Here is a 21,156-nt window from a genome sequence, read left to right on the forward strand (position 1 = left end):
ATAACTGCTTGTCCCTTTTGAGAAACAAAAGGTCAAATGTCTTAAGTGTCGCAACGGTTTCACACATGTGACATAAGTAACCTGAGACGGTTTGCGGGTCACTATTGTTCTAGTTTTATAGCATTCATATATCAGCCCTTACGTTACTTCAGAGTTACAGGTCAAATTTACCTTGATTCAGTGAGGGATCTCCACCCAGTTCCTTTAAATGGGTCCCGCGCGTTCTGAGGTTTTCTACGACAGGTAAGGAACTCATTCAGAACCATTTCTTCCATTTGTTCGTCTTCCATTCTATGTTTCAGCATCTCAAAGTGCTTCATTTCTTCCTTGCTCGACCAGTCGCCTGAGAGATCCATGCTGGACTTCAGTTCTTTCAGATTCAGTTTCTCAATAGGAGGCAATTCTTTTGGAAGGAAATATTGATGTGTTGTCTTTATTTAATGATAATACCAAGAATCCCGCCGTGCATGAATCAATAACAGGTGCCATGCATGAGCGGAGTACAGTAAGGATAAGGGAACTGATGGTTGAAGGAATTCTGTCACCACATTCGTGAAGTTTGACTCCCCGCCCATAACTTGCAGAGTGACAGCACTCTCTCCATACCCAAAAGGGGAGAGAGCTGTCAATCTGCATGATGTGGGCGGAGAGAAGGCAGCACAGTCCCTTTCATGACTTGGAGCTCAGCTTTAAGTGACACTTCATGAGCCTGGTGACAGAATCCGTTTATTGGTCAACCATCTCACTTTATGAGACTTGATGAATTGCTGAATGTCTACAGAGAATTTGTCTGACTGTGGACTGATGCACACCCAGATCTTCAGCATGTTACGTGTTCTGCTGAGACATGTGGTACTACTGTGCTTCCAGCAGCACAGCCCTCACAGGTTTAATTGATTGAGGTGGCTGGGTGTGGTTCTACCTGCTAGCCAATCCCCTGGGTCTGTGCTCACATATAAACCCAGCGCCTGGTCAGTCTGAAGCTGGTCTTGTACTGTTTGGGTGTATCTGTGACCTGTGTCCTGTTACCTGTGCTCTGTTCTGTTGCAGCTTGTTGTGTGATCTGTGCCTTGCTGCTCATGTCTGTTTGTACGTTAATTTTGTGTCAGTTTGGTCTGCTGAGTTTGTTTGCTATGTCTGCGCTAGGTTGGCCCCTAGGGCCCTCTAGTAGATGTGTCTTGCTAGTGTAGGGACTGCAAGATACAAGGGGCCTTGCCGGCGCTTGCAGCTTAAGTTCATTGGCCAATGTACAAACTAACACCTTGCATTTATATTCAGCTTATCATCTGCTATCAGTGTTTGCATTGTGGGTGCTGTATGCTGTGTATTCTGACTCTGTGTGTCCTGTGGTTCAGTCCCTGTCATGTGGCATGTGAATGCGTCCTGTTCTGGTGCGTGGCTCCTAGGATCAGCTAGGGCCCAGATCTAAAGACCGCTGGGCTGCCCTTATTGGGGCAATGTCCCAGCTTAGATAGGGCCAGGTCAACCTCCCGGTAGCACAGGGACAGTTTGCCTGAAAACCGTGTGACCCTGGTGAAACCTGTGAACTCATCCAGTCCCTTTGGTCACGATCAAGTGGACCCCGTGCTTAGTTTGCCCACACAATCGTAACACAGCATTTTAACAATATTTTTGCAGCCTTTTCCAGCTTCATGCGTCAATCTAAGGCCTCTTTCACACGACTGTATGCGTTTTTACGTTTGGCCATACGTGCTGAAAAATCGCATTACTAAAGAATAGCGGCGATCAAGTCCCGATCTTCAGCCGTGTATTTTCTACCGTTCACATGGGCAGCTGCAGCGTATCGGCAAGAAAAATACGCTGCGGCGCGGAAATCCCTAGATCGGCAGAAATCCTTGGATTGACTACTAATGCTTAAAGGGGTTGTCCCGCGCCGAAACGGTTTTTTTTTTCTTTTTTTAACCCCCCCCCCCGTTCGGCGCGAGACGACCCCGATGCAGGGGTTAAAAAAACAAACCGGAGAGTGCTTACCTGAATCCCGGCGGTCCGGCGTCTTCATACTCACCTGCTGAAGATGGCCGCCGGGGTCTGCTCCCTCCGTGGACCGCAGCTCTTCTGTGCGGTCCATTGCCGATTCCAGCCTCCTGATTGGCTGGAATCGGCACGTGACGGGGCGGAGCTACACGGAGCCGGCATTCTGCACGAGCGGCCCCATTGAAGACAGCAGAAGACCCGGACTGCGCAAGCGCGGCTAATTTGGCCATCGGAGGGCGAAAATTAGTCGGCTCCATGGAGACGAGGACGCCAGCAACGGAGCAGGTAAGTATAAAACTTTTGATAACTTCTGTATGGCTCATAATTAATGCACAATGTACATTACAAAGTGCATTAATATGGCCATACAGAAGTGTATAGACCCACTTGCTGCCGCGGGACAACCCCTTTAAATAGTGGCACTTGTCTTCTTTTCCCAGCGTCGGACACAGCTAAACCTCCCCCTCCCTTTTTTTTACAGCTCCCGTAGAAATCTATGAGAGCTTCCAGCGTATCACGGCCAAAGATAGAGCAAGACCTATATCTGGATGCAGCGTATAAATTTAGCGACCAAAAGCGGACAACGATGTTCTATTTTTGCCGGCGCAATTTTTGTACATGGCTACAAATCGCTCAGCTGAATGAATACATTGGAATCCAAGGCTTCAGATGGTCGAAATTTTTGCCTAATTTTTGGACGCAGCTGTAGCTGCATATATACGGTCGTGTGAATAAGGCCTAAGGACCTATTCACATGGGCATATTTTCTGTCTATGTGCTATCCGTATTCTTTACTGACTGAATACAAAGAGCACATTGACCAATTAAAGTAAATGTTAGAGCGTTCTGCTGGGATCTGTTGTACTACATGTCTCCCAGCAGCTCAGCTCTACAGGTGGTGGTTGATTGAACTGGCTGGGTGTAGATTTCTCCAGTCAGCCAGTTCCCAAGTCTGTTGCTTATATATAGCAGTTCCTTTGTTAATGGCTGCTGGTTTCCCTCCTGCCCTGTGAACAGTATTATGTTCCTGTGTGTCTGTGCAGCTTTTGATATGTTCAGTGTGAGCAGTGTCATGTTCCTGCTTGCCTGTGCATGTGGCCGGACATGAAGTGCAAACAGTGTGTTTCGGTATGAAGAGTTTTGTTTTACATATCTGTGCAGTTTGCCTTTAGTGTAGTGTTAACTGTGTCTTGCTGTGGATCATTTATCATTTAGGACGAGGTAGGTTCCTAGGTTCCAGTACGGGGTTGTCGCCCCACATGCAGTCAGGTTTTCCTGGGGTTAGTTGTCTCGTTAAAGTAGGGGGTCCGTGAGACAATGAGGACCCTTGAAGTGGGCTGGCAACTTAAGTATCTTGGCCAAAATATGAACAAATACTTTGTACATGTTATAGTTATTCCATCTGGCTATGTATGCAGGTGAGTGTTTTGTGCATTTGGCAGTCTTTGGTTTATGCTTGTCCGCGAGTATGAAGTCTGTCTCTCTGTCCTGCAGTTCTCAGTTCTCCTGTCGGTGAGTATTAACCCTTTCCAATCCAATTTGTATCCTAGTTTTCCTAGGGGGGTTACTCTTTTTTTCTACCGTTTTACAATGGCGCTATCTGCTGGCTAAGGCCAGTACTGCATGAGGTGACACGTTGGATAGGCTCCGACAGCAGAGAGGCTGGCAATATACAGTAAGAGAACCCTGACAGATGCCTTCCAACATCGGAGCCAAGGTGCCGCTGAGCACAGAAACGCGTTGCCCTTGTACCGTCCACCCCAACTTGGAATAAAGCCGAATTTCTTTAGTTGATGCGGTGAAGACGTGGTTTACTGACTCTAAGGAGCTGACACTTCAAGGAGGGGGATTTCTGGTCATCACACCCCCCTCCTCCCGAGTAAGTGTCATTCTTTTTTCAGTTCTGTGATAATATTGGTTGTTGAACCTTTCAGTTCAAGAGCGCAGATCTGTTTTATTAATAGCTCTTTTCTATAATTTCCAATTTTGGGGGAGGTTCTCTGTCAAGAGAACCCCCCAACTGTTTCTGCAGCTCTCCCCATGCCTGGAGGATAAGAACTGTCTTGTCCAAACAACCAACCAGCGATCCTGAGGTGCTTTCTGAACACCAATACTAAGAATAAAAAAGTATACATATGCAATAAAAATGCAAGCAACACGCACATATACAGTACATGCAGTAAAATCGGTCTGTTTTTCATAGAACATAATTGCATATGCCTGTACGAATGTGCCCTAGCACATCTTTTGTGATCTTCTGAAAGTTGTTTGCATTGATGCATGGTTACTGCTACCTAATCTAGAGAAAAACAGATTTATCAGTAACCAGGCTTTATGTGCCTTTATTTAATGGGAAAGTACCTGTGAAACCTGTGTTTCCAATCTCCTCCTCTTAAGTACGATACGTTTTGCCAATTAGCTTTTGGATAAGTCATTAATAGAGGTTCACTTGCTTTTTATTTCTGCCCTGTGGATGATTACTCAATTGCTCAATAAGGACACCTTCACTCAGGGCATATCTACTACGGGCTTTCCGCAGTGGAAATATCGCAGCGAATACGCTGCAAATCTGCTGGAGCTAAATCTATACCTAAAGTGCAGATTTTGCCAAGTATATTTTTGCTGATCTGCTGCGGGTTTTAACTCTTGTATTTCAAGGGTTGTAAACTGCAGCATAAATTAGCATTAGAGATGAGCGATAGTGCCTTAGCCGAGTATCTCCACGCTCGTCTCTAAAGATTCGGGGGCCAGCGCAGGTGACAGTGAGTTGCGGCGGGGAGCGGGGGGGGGGGTGGGGGTGGAGGAGAGAGGGAGAGAGAGACCGTTCCTCCCCACTCTCCCTCGCTGCTCCCCGGCCCCCGACTCTTTAGAGACGAGCGGGGAGATACTTGGCTAAGGCACTACTCGCTCGAGTAATGTGCCTTAGCGAGTATACTCGCTCATCTCTAATTAGCATGCTGCTGTTTTTGAATCTGCACCTTTTTTGAAAAAGTCAGTGAATTCAGTGCGGAAAATTTCCACTCCATGTGAAGGAGAGTTTTTTGAAATCTTGTTGATATGGTAAAGTGTAAAGTACAAGCATTTACGGCCGGTGTGAAGTCAGCCTAAAAAATACGGATGGTCCAACTTTTATTAGTTTCATTAGACTGTGTTTGTCTATAGCTATGACATACACCAACAAGAACACTGTGCCACACAAGAAGTCGAAATGTCAATAAATCTTTGTTAATTCATGTTTGAAAGTTGTATAAAAGACAAAACAGACAAAAATTCCAACGTACAGCAGCATAAGTAAGAGAAAACATCAGATGTTGATCAATAATACATTGTGTTTCCATTATGTATCTAGAACTCAAGTGACTTCTGCCTGCCAATCAAAGGCCGCAGTGTCACGGTTTCAAATTCCTGGCATTATGGCACCCAGGATGTAAGTAGGGATGCCAGGAGAACGGATGGTGTCACTACGGCCTCTAGTTGTCAGGTAGCGGTCACCTGACGTCCGCTGTCAAAGTAGACCGGTAGGATTGTGGGGCTGAAGCACTGGATCGCTGGGGCTGAGGACGGGTAAGTACAGTTCGTTTATTTTGTGCCATCTTTCTAAAGATTCTTGATATGCTTTACAAAAAAATGCTAAATCTTCAGCAAAACTGACACCAGTGAATAAAGACCAAAGGAATTCTACAGTATATAGAAGTGCACCTGTTATTAACATGTGACGTAATATGGCAAAGGAGCCACTGTAGTGGTGTGTTTGAGCAACTTGGGGGCCATAGTTAAGGAAAATGGTCAGCAGAGAATAGCTGTTCTCTACTTTGGAGTTGACTAATTATGCCCCACCTGAGAGGGCTCATTAAAGAGATGTGAGACTCCCAGTCTGGATAGAGAAACATGCCATGCAATACGTTCTGTGGGGAGCTGTACAGTAGTGATTGTCTTACACGACAGGGTAGGAGACACACTCTGTGCTGATTTGTGGCATGTGAAGCTTTGGGCACTGACCATTAGATAGAGTTAATGTTTAGTAAGAGGCCATATGGACAGTATGCTTTGCACTGTGACTGTGTAAAAGTTTACTGTGAAAAAGCATAAAAAATGTTGTGGCAGTTCTAGGATTACTTCCTTCCTGATAGTCTGGTAGAGGTTTTGTGGGTGTTTCTCCGTCTTCTGGCTCTGTTGGGAGTGGTATTAGGTGAGACATGCTTAGTCTCACCTGTGGGTATTTGTCAGGGCTATTTAGCCTGGCCTGATGCTTAGCTCATTGCTGTTTGATCTTCAGTCTCCCTCTGACTATGATGGCAGTCAGAGCTTGGTTCTGGATTTCTTATTTATCTGTGGCACCTCAAAGCTAAGTACTGCCCTTGTTATCATTCCCATATTTTTTTTCTGTGTTATTCCTCTGTCCTACGTAGGTTCAACTAGTAGCAGAGGTCCATGGTCAGGTTTGTCGTTGTCAGGACGGGTTACCTGCATTTAGGCAGGTCGCTTCCCTGGGTAAGGTTCATTAGGGACAGTGTTTTCCTTTGTTGCGGTTGGCTTTATTGTTTTGCACTGTTTGGTGTGCAGTGTTGTGTGTATTTCAGGTTTACGGATCCAGCGTGTCCCGCTAGGACATAACAATAAAGTTGGCAGGAGCCAGATTAAAAAGAAACTTCAGCGTGGAAGTAAATTTACTCCATGTGCCAAATGTCTTATGAGGAGAAAGTGGCAATCCTAGTAAGTGGCTAATTCTCAAGATGTCAAAGCAAGCATCAATTGTGTTTATGACACCTAAAGAAGAGTATGTTATGGAGACCCAAGGCAACAATTTTGATGGGACTATAGTAATCAAAGGTTCCTCTAATGAAATTCTAGATGATCTGTTCTTTCTGCTAATAACTACTATATATACACAAGCTGATATACCCGGCTTTGCCCGAGTTAATTTGTACTGGTGTTTATCTGGTGTTCACACGGAAAATCTTATGAAGTCGTGGTTACTTTAGAGATACCGAGGAAAAAAATATGTTCACCATTTTGCATGGTTCTTTGCGTTACCCAGGAAACACCATGTGGAGGCAACCATGGGACATTTCCTTTATATAAAATGACATCGGGAAGTGAGAGAATTAGATTACGTACGTAAAATTTAGACACTAATGATTTTGCGCTTAGAATTCAATAATCGAGTTGGGAACCATTAGCCTTTCCTATTTATGACATAATCAATGCTCGTGCCAAATTTCAAGTTTCTATGACATCGGGAAGTGAGAGAATTAGATTACGTACGTAAAATTTGGACGCTAATTCTTTTGTGCTTAGAATTGAATAATCGAGTTGGGACTTCTTTACTTTTCCTATTTTGGACATAATCTATGCTTGTGCCAAATTTCATGTTTCTACGACATCGGGAAGTTGGAGAATTAGTGGCGAGTCAGGCAGTCAGTGAGTCGGTCAGTCAGTGAGTGAGTCAGTGAGGGCTTTCGTTTTTATATATATATATATATAGATAGATAGATAGACAGACTATAAAGCTGACTAACTGTAATTTCTTCTCACCTGATGCACCAGATTCGGGACTTACACTTTCTTCTTTTCTGAAGTTACGTAGAAAAGATAATATGGATGCAAGTCCTTTGTGAACTACATCTTCTGGTGGAAACTCAAGTGGACAGTGTCTCAGATTCAAGGCTTTTAGTGAAGACAAGTCACCTATAAAAGAAAACAGAAATGTGAAATAATCAGGATTAAAATCAGCAAATCTGAATGTAAAAACTATAAGCGGTTCTTTACCTCACTTTATACCCCATAGCGCCACCGCAGGGGAAATAAAGCATTACATAGTACACATTCAAATCAATGGGTTGTCTGTGCAAAACAGGACCGGATGGGTCCTCCAGAGCAAGAGACGCACTTTGTAACTGCTCTCCACTCCAGCCAATAGATGAAAATCCTGAACAGAGGTCCCGCCCCCTATTAACTCAGGTTATATGGAACGGGATTTTAAAAAGTAGAGAACTCTTTTATAAAACAAAAATGTGTGCTCTTGTAAAGTCTACACATTGAATGCAAGAACTGTTGTTTAACCCCTCCGAGACGAAGCCTGTTTGTGCCTTAATCACCAAGCCAAATTTTGGAAATCTAGCATGTATCACTTTAACAGAATAGAACTCTAAAGATTTAACACATCCAAGTAAGGGTCCTTTTAGACGAGCCCATTTATCATTCTGGCTCTGGTGGGAGTGGTATTAGGTGAGACTTTTGTGGGTAATTGTCAGGACTATTTAACCTGGCCTTGTGCTTTGACTGTGGCCACAATTTCTTTATGGAGTCCCAGTGTAGCCTCCATTCTCGATTTCACACAGTATCTCAATGATAATCATTATAACTTGAAATGTAGCAGTTGATTGGATGCTACTGTCATGACGTTTTTTGACATTTCTCTCAGGGCATGGACGCATACAAGCTCTGTATGGTATCGTGTGGCATATTGCTCCACATTTGCTGTAACAGTCTTTGGATCGTGCAAATTCATAGGCTGTCGAAGTTGGCTTTCCAATGGTCCCATTGTCAGGAAAATACTGAATGTATGATTATTTTGATTTTATTAAATCATTTTAAATACAATTTTGAGTCTTTGACCGTAATATACTGAACTATCATTGTTGTGGACCGAGAACCAAGAAAATAGGTTTGTGTCTACGCAAATCTGCATATCAAGAGAGGAGAAAGTCAACATGATGGACTTTTGAGATACATCTTATCTTGGGTAGAATGTCATGTTTATTTCTGGGAAGAGGTATTTTAAGTTTGCATATAGACAAAGACAAGTCAACATTTATGACCATGTGCAGCTGTTTGATCTCCACTTCAAACAGGAGTGTTCTAGCACCTTTTCTGTTTAGAAAGCTTTGGATTGCAGTCATATGGTTACCAGTTGGAATGAGAACATATGGTCACCTGTATTAGAATAATATAAAAAAGTCCCATTTTCTCAAGTCAAATGAGAAAGCTTTTGGAAGTTTTGGAGACAGAATGAGGATGTGTCATATCTGTTGAACCCCTAGAAGTGAGGGGAATAGAGATGAGCGAACGTACTCGGTAAGGCCGATTTCGCAATCGAGCACCGCAATTCTCGAGTACTTTACTACTCGGGTGAAAAGATTCGGGGGTCGTCGTGGGTGAGCGGGGGGTTGCAGAGGGGAGTGGGGGGGGGGGGGGGAGAGAGAGCTTTAATGCACCTGTCAAATCATGAGCTAAGGTATTTATTAGAGATGAGCGAACGTACTCGGTAAGGCCGATTTCGCAATCGAGCACCGCGATTTTCGAGTACTTCACTACTCGGGTAAAAAGTACTCGGGGGCGCTGTGGGTGAGCGGGGGGTTGCAGAGGGGAGTGGGGGGGGGAGAGGGAGAGAGAGCTCCCCCCTGTTCCGCGCTGCTACCCCCCGCTCCACCACGCCACGCCACGCCCCCCCCCCCCGGCGACCCCCGAATCTTTTCACCCGAGAAGTGAAATACTCGAAAATCGCGGTGCTCGATTGCGAAATCGGCCTTACCGAGTACGTTCGCTCATCTCTAGAGGGGAACCTTTGGTCATGGGATGAGGAGGTGTCATGCCTGCTGATGTACTGGAGAAGATACTCTGTCATAGCACTGTTTGGCTTCCCCGTGATGTCGGTAAATGTTACCAGGAACATCACTGGGAAGATGAGTCGACGTCCCAGTGATGCTCCTGGTAACATTTAAGCTGTAACCTCTTAAGTAATGAGTAGCTAATGATGTGATGTAACTTGCAATCTTTATACTTTGTAATGTGATATAGGCTGCAACCTTTATGCTTTGTATATAGATATAATCCTTGGTATATAGAAATAATTTACAAAAGAAGGACAATTATTCACCACTATGCTCGATTATCACGTAATTTGAATAAAATATTACTGCTAAACCTTCCATATTGTTTTACTTTCTTTAAAGCGTAATTTGAACTTCAAGTCTTGCTCCGTGCAGCAATACGGTACTGCTGTATCTTGTCTCCACCAGAAGAATGGGTGGAGACAAGCTGCACGCCTACAACCAATGTCCACAACGTGATTGGCTGGGGCAGAGAATGGGTGCCCATTATCTCTCCTCCCGCCTGGTGTCACTCACCCCTCCACTGCTGTCCCTTGTTTCCTTCCCGGCTCCAGAGCTATGAGTCTCCTTGCTGCCATCACATATTGAAACCATTATGTGAGGCCAGAGAGGAGACTGACAGCGGGTGACCGACTGCGGCGAAGCAGAGACGGGAGAAGGCAGAGCGCCGGGGGCAGTGACAGCGGGGCAATGCAGCAGAGGGTGGGTGGGGGTGGGTGGAGGGGGGAAATGACAGCGCCAACGCCGGAAGGGGAGAAAGTTGCTGGGAGAAGTATGAGAGCGGAGCAAGGAGGTCAAAGCGGTGGCGGCTTGAGGGGTTGCCGGGCGGGGAGCGCCGAGGCCAGCAGGGAGGAAGGTCGCCAGAGGGGAGTGGGGTGGGAAGTATGAGAGCGGAGCTAGGAGGCCAGAGCGGTGCCACCTTCAGAGGTTGTCGGGCAGGGATATTCACAGCGGGGCAATGCAGTGGAGGGGGCGAGAGGGAACTCACAGCGCTGAAGCTGCAAGGGAAGAAGGTCACTAGTGGAAGTATGACAGTGGAGCTCGGAGCACACATTGGACGCTGACAGGGTACCAGTGGTGCAAAATATTGTCACAGCAGCACTAACACATAAACCACTTGAGTGGGAGGCACGTACCAGGAAGTCACGCCAGGCTCAAAATAAAGGACGAGACTCCATTAGTCCCTTCAACTCAGTCCAATGTAGAGATAAAGCAGAGCAGCGTCACGAGTGCCTTCTTAAAATTGCATCCAAGTTGATGCTTCAATATTGTGTGCATTTGTCTTGTAATGGTGACTTGAAAAAGACCCCTGCGTGAGTTGAAACGTTGTACTGCTATTATGATGGAGTAAATAAAGAAGCATCAACTTGGATGCAGTTTTAAGAGGGTACCAGCAGACACAGCCTTGACCCATTCTCCACCCCAGCCAATCAAATTGTGGGCGTGCAGCTTGTCTCCACTCCTTTTTTTCGTGGAGACAAGATACAACAGTACCCAGCAATCCACCCATACATGTTCTATTGCCAATAAATCTGGTGAACGAGCAGCCACGGAAGAGTGGCAGTGTTATGGAGGCATTCCTGTGACCCCCTTGTGTGTGCAGCTGAGCATTATCCTGCTGGAAAATGCCTCTTGGAAGCACCATGCGAAGCAATATATGTGGCTGCAGGATGTCCTGAACCTATCGCTGAGCAGTCATTGTCCATCGTACCACTACTAGGTGTGACCGACTGTTGTATGCGATGGCCCCCAGACCCCCCAATGGCCCATCACACCAGCAGGGGGCAGTGTGCCACTCCACAGCAAAGGTAGGATTGAGGCGCTCAACCCTAGGTCTCTAGACAAGAACACGGCCGTCATCAGTGTCTAAACAAAACCTGGATTCCACTCTGTAGCACTTCAGTTTCATCATTCACAACACCACTGCAAACAGAGACGATGGTGATTGTCAAAGGCAAAACATGTAATGATCACTATGAGACCAAATGCCCTTCAGCCAAGCACCTGAATATGGTTCTGACATACACAGGGCCTGTAACGACAGTGCCACCTGTCTCTGGATGGTTGACAACGAAACAGTTTGAGCTACTCATGCTGGTTGGACTATCAGACGCTCCTATCTACTGGGGGTTTGTCAAGGGTGTCCTGAGCTCGGTTGCCTTGTGTGCCCTAACAGTCTGGTCAGACGCTCCTCTCTACTGGTGGTCTGTTGGGGGGTCCTGAGCCCGGTCACCTTGTGTGCCCTCGCACATCCACTGGTCCCAACACCTCCAAACATTATGGTCAGAACTGCCCCGGTGGAGGGCAGTTTGTCGACACAGCCATCCAGCTTCTTACATTCCAATAATGCGGCCCCTCCTGAACTCTGTTAACTGGGCAAAATCTCTTTGACTGCGTTGTAGATCCATGTCTAATGGTCAAAAAAACTTTACACAAGCGGAAAAAGAAGTCGATTCCACAAAAGTAACTTCTGAGAGCCTTTCTTTAGGGTGCAACCACTTTCAGGGCCTCCGGTGGCAAGACTGTTCATCTAATCACACCATAACTCTAATCATTTGCATATCGGCCTGAGATGGAACTGCATGCCGAGTTTTAATAGTTCCACAACTTCTTCTAGGTGCTTGATTTTTTTTTTTTTACAAAGAATGCATTTCCGTTTTATATAACATATTTGCAACTTTTCATAATGCGACAAAGAAAGAAAAACAATATTATGTTATCACAGTATGAAATACATTTGGACCGCTGTCTATGTATACAAAGTTCTGCACGGTGAAATACAATTGCCAGAAAGCATTAGCAAACATTCATGCTCAGCGGCACATAAAATGGCTGCAATTAATCTTAACTGTTACGACGCAGAGAAAACGGGGAAAACCATAGCCGTCAGAGCACGTCTCAGCAGATGGAATTGGCAAAGATCTATTAATGGCTTTATTGAAGTTTAAATTACTTCAGTGGGATTAAAATAAAGTACTGGTGTTAATTTAGCATCTGCTAATGGCTTACTGACACAATGCACGAAAGCCACGGCCCCCCAGTGGTGGATGCAGACAGCTGGATATTGGGGGGGGGGGGGGGTCATTTTACTGTGGAAAGTACAAGAATATACAATCTTTTTTTCTGAAGGCAAATACTTAGCTTTTCAGAAAAAAATGTATACTAATTAAGTATTTAGTTCAGTTTATTTTGTCTAACTTTTCAACTAACAGCAACAGAATTGTAATGGTGCTAAAACAGTAGTAATTCCTAGCCTATCAGCCTCAAAATTAGCAGTTACGGGGGATAATCAGACCTCTATAATGGGGTAACAAGAGGAGTCATAGGGGTGACAGCTGCTACATAATCCCATGCCTGAGGGTCCTTGCTGGGCTCTCTACCACAAGTAACAGTTAAGGCTAAGTTCACACTGGCATCATGGCTTCCATTATTAATGTGCCGTGTCCCTAAGCGGGCTCACAGCCGAGGAGACAGCGGGGTAGAGAAAGGACTTGTCACGGGGCTCTACCATCTCCTCCCTCTAAGGGTAGCTTGGGACCGGGGTTACCTTAAATCCAGTTGTCACTCGTGACGCCACTATTCCTACTCCTGGGCTGGATCTTGCAAATGAATAAAGCAGTCCAACACCAGAAGAGTATATTTTGTGGGAACGGTCGATCTTGTCCATTTACTTAAACGCTTGCATCAAGTCACTAACAATTGCAGTACAGTTGCTGAACAGTTGTAGAAATGACAGTTCACAATTAGGACATCTTGCTGGGACTTACGGGGCAATTGTACAATCCACAGTCCAAGTTATCTGTAGGTTCCATTACTCCCGGTACTCACTTTCTCTCTCCACTGGCAACCATGCACACTTTCTCTTCTCTATAAAGTGACCCCTCTCTCTCAGTAGACGTACTGAGGATTCCTGGGTTGAACGGGCCCAGACTGAGCATAAGGAAGTTGTTCAGCCTCCTCCATGCTCCACACACAGACCGATCTGTCCAGTGTCCATGTGGCTCACTCACTATCTGCCAGACTTCTCCACTCAACTCTCTACTTGCATTCTTGCAAACACACAGATATCACACTATCACGTGACCACAAACATTCCACACATAACGCTACATTTTCCAGACATGACCCAGACATTAACTCTTTCATGCCTGCAGACATCCAAAACGCCTATCTTGATGCACTATACAAACTAGGCACTGAGAAGACATTCACACGAGACAGACATAGAACATTCTGCAGGGCCCCACTACCTCTGAGCCGTTACAAATGGAAGCCATGCCACTGTGCCAGATTCCTTGTTTTCATAACTTCCTATCAATGGACAGCAGGGGATAGTACCAACTGCTGCATACCCACTGCCTGCCAGCTAATATAGCATGTTCCTTCCTCATTCTAAACCATGATATATACCCACCATATATATATACCAGGGGAAGATAACAAACCCCCATCCCTAAAAGACTTTCATGATTTAAGCTGCTCCCCCCACTGGACATCAGGTAATACAATCTATTGGTAGATAGCCCATCCCAGGACAGTGACTATAACAGAGAATGCATGCACTTAACCCCTTAGTGACCAAGCCTGTTTGCGCCTTAATGACCAGGCCAAATTTTGCAAATCTGACATGTGTCACTTTAACATGGAAAAACACCAGAAAGGTTTTGCATATCCAAGCGATTCTGACATTGTTTTTTCGCCACATGTTGTGCTTCATTTAGGCGGAAAAAATAGACCGATAGAAATTGTGTTTATTTATTAAAAGCGCCAAAATTGGGAAAATTTTGAAAAAATCGTCATTTTTTCACATTTCCAACTGCAATATCTTAAATATGTGCAAACATAATATAGAAATTTTTGCTAAGATTTATATTTCCACCCGTTTACTTTATTTTGGGCGCACATTGGAAAAACTTTCGTTTTTTTTTAACTATTTAGGAGACGCACAAATTTAACATTACTTTTTAGCATTTTGAGGAACACTTTGTTTTCCTATACCAAGCCGAGATTGGAAAGGCTCATGAGTGTCAGAATAATAGATACCCCCCCAAATGACCTCATTTTAAAAACTACACCCCTTAATGTATTCACTGAGGGGTGTCATGAGTATTTTGACCCCACAGTTTTTTTTCAGGAATTAATTCAATTTAGAGGAGAAAAAGTAAAATTTCATATTTTTGCAAATCTGTCATTTTAAAGACATATTTTTTTCCTATAGTTTACATGAAAATCAGGATTTACACCCCAAAATGGATACCCCTATTTCTCCCGTGTTCAGAAATATACCCATTGTGGCCCTATTGTTATATCTGAGTCCACAACGGGGCCCAAAATGAAAGGAGTAGTCAGTGTCTTTCAAAACAGAAATTTTGCTTGAAGTCCTTTTAGGCCCCATAGCACACATGTAGAGTTCTTGAGCGCCCAAAACCATAGAAAACCCCCACAAATGACCCCATTTTGAAAACTAGACCCCTTAAGGAATTTATCTAGGGGTGTACTGCATATTTTGACCCCACAGTTTTTGAATGAATTCAAACAAAGCAAAAGGAAAAAATTGTGATTTTCGTTTTTTCGGCAATTCTGTCATTTTAAAAACAGCTTTTTTTGTACAGCACACATATGAAGGAAGACTTGCACCCAAAAATGGATACCCCTGTTTGTCCCGTGTTCAGAGACATACCCATTGTGGCCCTAATCTTATGTCTGGATACACAACGGAGCCCAAAATGAAAGGAGCGACCGGTGGCTTTCGGAACACAAATTTTGCTTGAAGTCCTTTTAGGCCCCATTGCCCACTTGTAGAGTTCTTGAGCGCCCAAAACCATAGAGAACCCCCACAAATGACCCCATTTTGAAAACTAGACTCCTTAACGAATTTATCTAGGGGTGTACTGCGCATTTTGACCCCACAGTTTTTGAATAAATTCAAGCAAAGCAAAAGGAAAAAATTTGGATTTTTGTTTTTTTTGGCAATTCTGTCATTTTAAAAACAGCTTTTTTTGTACAGCACAGATATGAAGGAAGACTTACACCCCAAAATGGATACCCCTGTTTGTGCTGTTTTCAGAAATATACCCATTGTGGCCCTAATCTTATGTCCGCATGCACAACGGGGCCCAAAATAAAAGGAGTAATCGGTGGCTTTCAGAACATAGATTTTGCTTGAAGTCCTTTTAGGCCCCATTGCCCACTTGTAGAGTTCTTGAGCGCCCAAAACCATATAGAACCCCCACAAATGACCCCATTTTAAAAACTAGACCCCTTAACGAATTTATCTAGGGATGTACTGCATATTTTGACCCCACAGTTTTTGAATAAATTTAAGCAAAGCAAAAGGAAAAAAATAGGATTTTCATTTTTTGGGCTATTGTGTCAATTTAAAAACAGTTTTTTTTGTACAGCACACATATAAATGAAGGCTTTCACCCCAAAATGGATACCCCTGTTTGTCCCGTGTTCAGTAACATACCCATTGTGGCCCTAATAGACTTACAGGACCCATGGCTAGGCCTACAATGAAAGGAATACCCGTTGGATTTCAGGGTACCACTGAATAAATTTCAGGCCCCATTGCCCACTTATAGAGCCATTGAGCGGCCAAAACTATAAAGAACCCCTTCAAATGACCCCATTTTGAAAACTAGACCCCTTAACGAATTCATCTAGGGGTGTACTGCGTATTTTGACCCCACAGTATTTGAATGAATCTAAGCAAAGCAGAAGGAAAAAGTTACGATTTTCAATTTTTTTGGCAATTTTTTCAATTTAAAAACAGTTTTTTTGTACAGTGTACATAGGAATGAAGACGTTCACCCCAAAATGGATACCCCCGTTTGTCCCGTGTTCAGAAACATACCCATTGTGGCCCTAATCTACTTACAGGACGCATGGCAAGGCCTATAAAGGACGGAACACCTGTTGGATTTCAGGGCACAACTGAATAAATTCCAGGCCCCATTGCTTATTTGTACAGAATAAAGATTGACTCCCTAAAAATTCCCCCCCTCCCCCTCCGCGCCCTTTTTGGCGTTCGCAAATCTTAGATAAAAGTAAAAATGTGAACTGTGTAGTATTTCCGAAGACAGGGGTAATTACGGAGGCTGGTTGGAATGGGCCCATGGGGCAATAAAACCGGGTATCTCCCCCCCCCCTCCTCTCATGCTTTTTGGGGGTATTTCATGACCTCAGTGGCGGGTATGGGGTGTAAAAAGTGGCGTTCCGTGAGTTTCCGTAAGCTTGATGAGGTGCGGCGGTCTCACACAGAAGGCGCTGAACAAGGTGCTCCTGGAACTGCAGGAAAGCGAGCGTTCCCGGGGCTTCTTGTAAAATACGTATCACAGGTAGCGGTCTGAATAACGCCGGGCTCACGCGGGTGCAGGCGGAATCCGCTTGCGGAGGCCCACAGCGGATCCCATCTGTGAGCCCGGCTGTGACCCTGCGTACGGCTGCGTAATGTACTGCGCATAACTGCGTACTCACACAGGCGGTCATGCACAGTACACCTTTGTTTGTATTTCCCGCACCATCGCTTAGCGATGACATGGGTACCCGCAGCCCGTATACAATGTAGTTGCGTATGGACTGCGGGTATATCCGCGACCATGGAGCACAATGGGCTCTATGTTGCCGATATCCGCAGTAAAATAGAACCTGCTGCGTTCTCTTTTCTGCGAGTGGATTACGCAATTCTGACCCGCTAATGTGAGCGGAATTGTGTAATCCAATGCAATTGATCTGCGTATTACCACGGATCAGACGCATGCGGAATCCGTCATTCCTATCCGGTCATGTGAGACCGGCCTAAGGTAGATCGCTACCTTTTTATCACGTGACCGGGGACCGCTCAACGAGGCCACCCGTCACTGCTCCAGGCTCTCTGTGACCGTTGGTCGCTGGGAGCAAGGAGATTTTAAGTTTCCTGGGCTCCCTGACTCCTGCGCATGTGTCCGGCTTTTTGCCGGCAATCGCATGTGCAGAATCCTGGAAGGTCCACGGAGGAAGATCGCGTCGGGATTCAAATACGCAGGCCTCCGGTAAAAAGATTCATCTCCTCTCACCGATCGCATCAGTGAGGGGAGATGAAACTTCAAATTTTTTTTTTAACTTTTACGTGATCGCCATTATTGGATAATGGCGAACACGTGACCAGGAACCGCTCACCGCGGACCCCCATTAAATCTCCATGCTCTTGGCTACGTTTTGTAGCCAGGAGCAGGGAGAATTTAAATTATCCTGGCAATCCACAGCTTTTGCGCATGCGCCCGCCATTTTGGCGACGGGCGCGTGTGCAGAAGCTGTGGTAAGGTCCGCGGATAAATCTGGGGGCCTTAGGTACGTACTTTCATCCTCCCTCACGGATATGATCCATGAGGGGAGATGAAACGTACGCTTTTTAAACTTTTAAAAACTTTTTTTTACTTTTTTTTTTTTTTACTTTTTTACACTTTTTTCTCACTTTACATGATCACTGTCATCCATTGGATGACAGTGATCATGTCCCCGGTATAATCTCTCTGCTCCTAGCTACACATGGCAGCCAGAAGCAGAGGGATTTTAAATTTCCCGGGGCTCGAGCCCGTCTGTTCACGCGCCCGATGTCAATCATCGGGCGCGCATGCGCAGACGGGGATTCGGGTCCCGGGACATCGGGGCACCGCTGAGGACTGGGGGTGAGTATTTTCACCTCCCCTCATGGATCCGATCCATGAGGGGAGGTGAAACTGACTTTTTTAAAACTTTTTTTTAACTTTTTCGCGATCGCCGCTAACCATTGGATAACGGCGATCGCGGTACCGGGGACCGCTCACCGCAGTCCCCGCTGACATCTCCTGCCTCCCGGCTACCTACAGGAGCCGGGAGCCAGGAGATTTTAAATCTCCCGCGCCGCCGGGCCTTCTGCGCATGCGGCTGACGTAATGCCGCCTGGCGCGCATGCGCAGAAGACCGGCTTCGGGCCCCGGAGCGGCAGGAGAGCGGGGAGCAGCGTGCCAGACCTCGGTGAGTAATTTCAGCTGCTCCGATGGATCCGATCCATCAGAGCAGCTGAATCTTTAACTTTAATGTACTTTTATTTACTTTTTTTGCGATCGGCGCTATCCATTGCATAGCGCCGATCGCAATGCCGGGGGGGGGCTCCGAACAGCCCGGGATGACAGCTCCATGCTGTCAGCTACCTGCGGACACCGACAGCATGGAGCTGTCACGTCCACAGCCTGAGGGGCACTATTCTCTGCAGGAAGCATGTTTTTACGTCCTCAGAGAATAGAGCCCACTTCGGGAGGACGTAAAAACACTATGGGCTGGTCGTTAAGGGGTTAAGGGCTGAATTCTTGTCCCAGGACAGCGACTGTAATATAAAATATATATATATAAAATTTCCATCCATGCTTACGAAAATTACTCAACGAAAATAGGCATAATAGTTATACTCTAAAAACATCAGCTATTTCAAAAGCACAAGAAGCCCAGGACAAACCAACATGGAGGTCCCTTTGCGTGTGGCACTGTCTTACTTTTCTAGACACTGGCGGAATGTTTCCTAAGTCTCTGCAGACTTTTCTTTTATTGTTAAGACGTGTAATTAATATATTTCCTGATAAACAACATTCCTGGTAAATACTTGGTCACCATTTTTCACTAATCTTCCAACTTATTTCCCGCCACACTTCTCCCTCAATTCTGGTGATTGTGAACCATGGTGTCCTCTATAGTATAAACAATTAGGATTGGCCCACATATATAAATGCCTTAGTGTGTCATGTGGTCATCCAACCACATGGTACCATATATGGATTAGATCATTATCCCCACTTTGCACCAGGGAATATACCCTATCCTTATCCTCATTGGACACCAGGGACTATAACCTATTTTTATTCCTACTTGCTTCCAAAGAAAATTACCTATTCTTCTACCTGCTAGGCACCAAGGAAAATAATCTATCCTTATCTTCACTGGACACCACGGAATATAACCTATTCTTCTACCTACTAGGCACCAAGAAACTTTATCTATCCTTATCTTCATTGGACACCAGGGAATACAACCTATGCTCCTACTCACTAGGCATCAGACAACATAACTTATCCTTATCACCACAAGACACCCAGGACTAAAACCTAAGCTTATCTGTACTGGCCTCCTATCCAACAGGCACCAGGAAAAATATTTATGTTCACTGGACACCAAAGAATTGAACATATCCTTATCTTCATCTTCAAATGGCACCAAGGAATATAACATATCCTTATCTCCACTGGACACAAGGGAATCTAAACTATGCTCCAACTGGCTAGACATTAGGAAACATAACCTATCCTTATCTCCACTGCACACCAAGAAATATCACATATATTTACCCTACTAGTAATTATTAGGAAATTATAGTACAGAGTTTCTGGTGATGCAATGCACCACATAGCTCTGCTACATGCACATCACGCATACACACAACTCTGCTACGTTGCCTTCGCATATGAGCTGCACATGATTCACGAACTGCAGCAGCTTGCTGAGGAGACATGTTGGCTCATAGCTTTCGCATATCTGCTGCATGAGATTTACAAACTTCAGCTGGTGGCTGAGATAAAATGGTATCTTGTCGCTGTGTCATGTAAGCTGCATTAGCTTCACAGCAGCGTTAAACCCTCTGTGGTGACATGTTTGCACGACAGTGACAGTTTGTTTCAACACTGGACAAGGTTAACGATTGAAGGCTGGACTGGTGTTGGCGGCATTAGCACTTGAGATGACAATCTTGGTGGTCAATATGCACCGGCAGCTATGTATGTGTACATCTGTGAGGTGTCATTTATTGGAGTCTCCACACAGGTGTGCAGCTGTCTCACAACCAGCTACAAACTGCCAGACTGAGTACTGCTGTATCCATAGCAACTGAGGCCGCAGGGATTTGTGGGGAATGCAGTCCGCCCACTCATTCAGTGCACAAGGATAAAGGAGCTGTGATGACGTCACCATCATGTGACCAGGGGGCGAAGCTAAGAACTGGTAACTGACATCACAGGTGCTGTCAGTTCTGCATGTAACTCACACAGCACACACATACTGACGGACAAGTGGACGTTAACATTTTGATGAGTATGGGACCCTAAAATAACAGTACCAGGTTTGCTAGAATTAAAGGCGACATGTCACTTCCCATAAGCAACATAAACTAAGTTATGGTGCTTACAGGATAGGTTACAAGGAGTCCAGGGGTGTACATTTTATACTTATCCAGATCCCCATTCTTGTCCACCCTCAGCCATGGTGGAAGGCTGATAACATCACAAAGGGAGCTCCCTCCCTCTGTTAACCCGATAAATGCCACAATCGACAGAACACCGATCCCCGCTGTTACAGCTGGTTGTCATTCACAGTCGACTCTTACCACAAATGGCGTAGGCTTACCTCCTGAGCCTGCATCATTCCTAAGATGTAAATGTACATTTTTCCAGGCAAACATCTTCCCACCAAGGATGTACATATATATCATAGAGCAGAAAAGGGTAAAACATCACCAAAATTCCTAAAAAGCACGTTTAGCATT

At 45.1% G+C, this 21,156-nt stretch overlaps 1 protein-coding gene across 1 annotated transcript in view; it reads right to left on the reverse strand.

The window, feature by feature from the left end:
* LRRC27 (leucine rich repeat containing 27) overlaps positions 1–21,156 on the reverse strand; it is a 90,311-nt gene that overhangs the window by 31,592 nt on the left and 37,563 nt on the right. Inside the window, exons 5-6 of the mRNA XM_066601187.1 lie at positions 7,531–7,683; positions 172–403 (exon numbers count right to left, since the gene is read on the reverse strand). Of these exons, the coding sequence (XP_066457284.1) occupies positions 172–403; positions 7,531–7,683 (385 nt within the window). The remainder of the gene's footprint in view (positions 1–171; positions 404–7,530; positions 7,684–21,156) is intronic.

Source organism: Eleutherodactylus coqui, chromosome 4, assembly GCF_035609145.1.
Source record: "Eleutherodactylus coqui strain aEleCoq1 chromosome 4, aEleCoq1.hap1, whole genome shotgun sequence".
NCBI classification, from domain to species: Eukaryota; Metazoa; Chordata; class Amphibia; order Anura; family Eleutherodactylidae; genus Eleutherodactylus; species Eleutherodactylus coqui.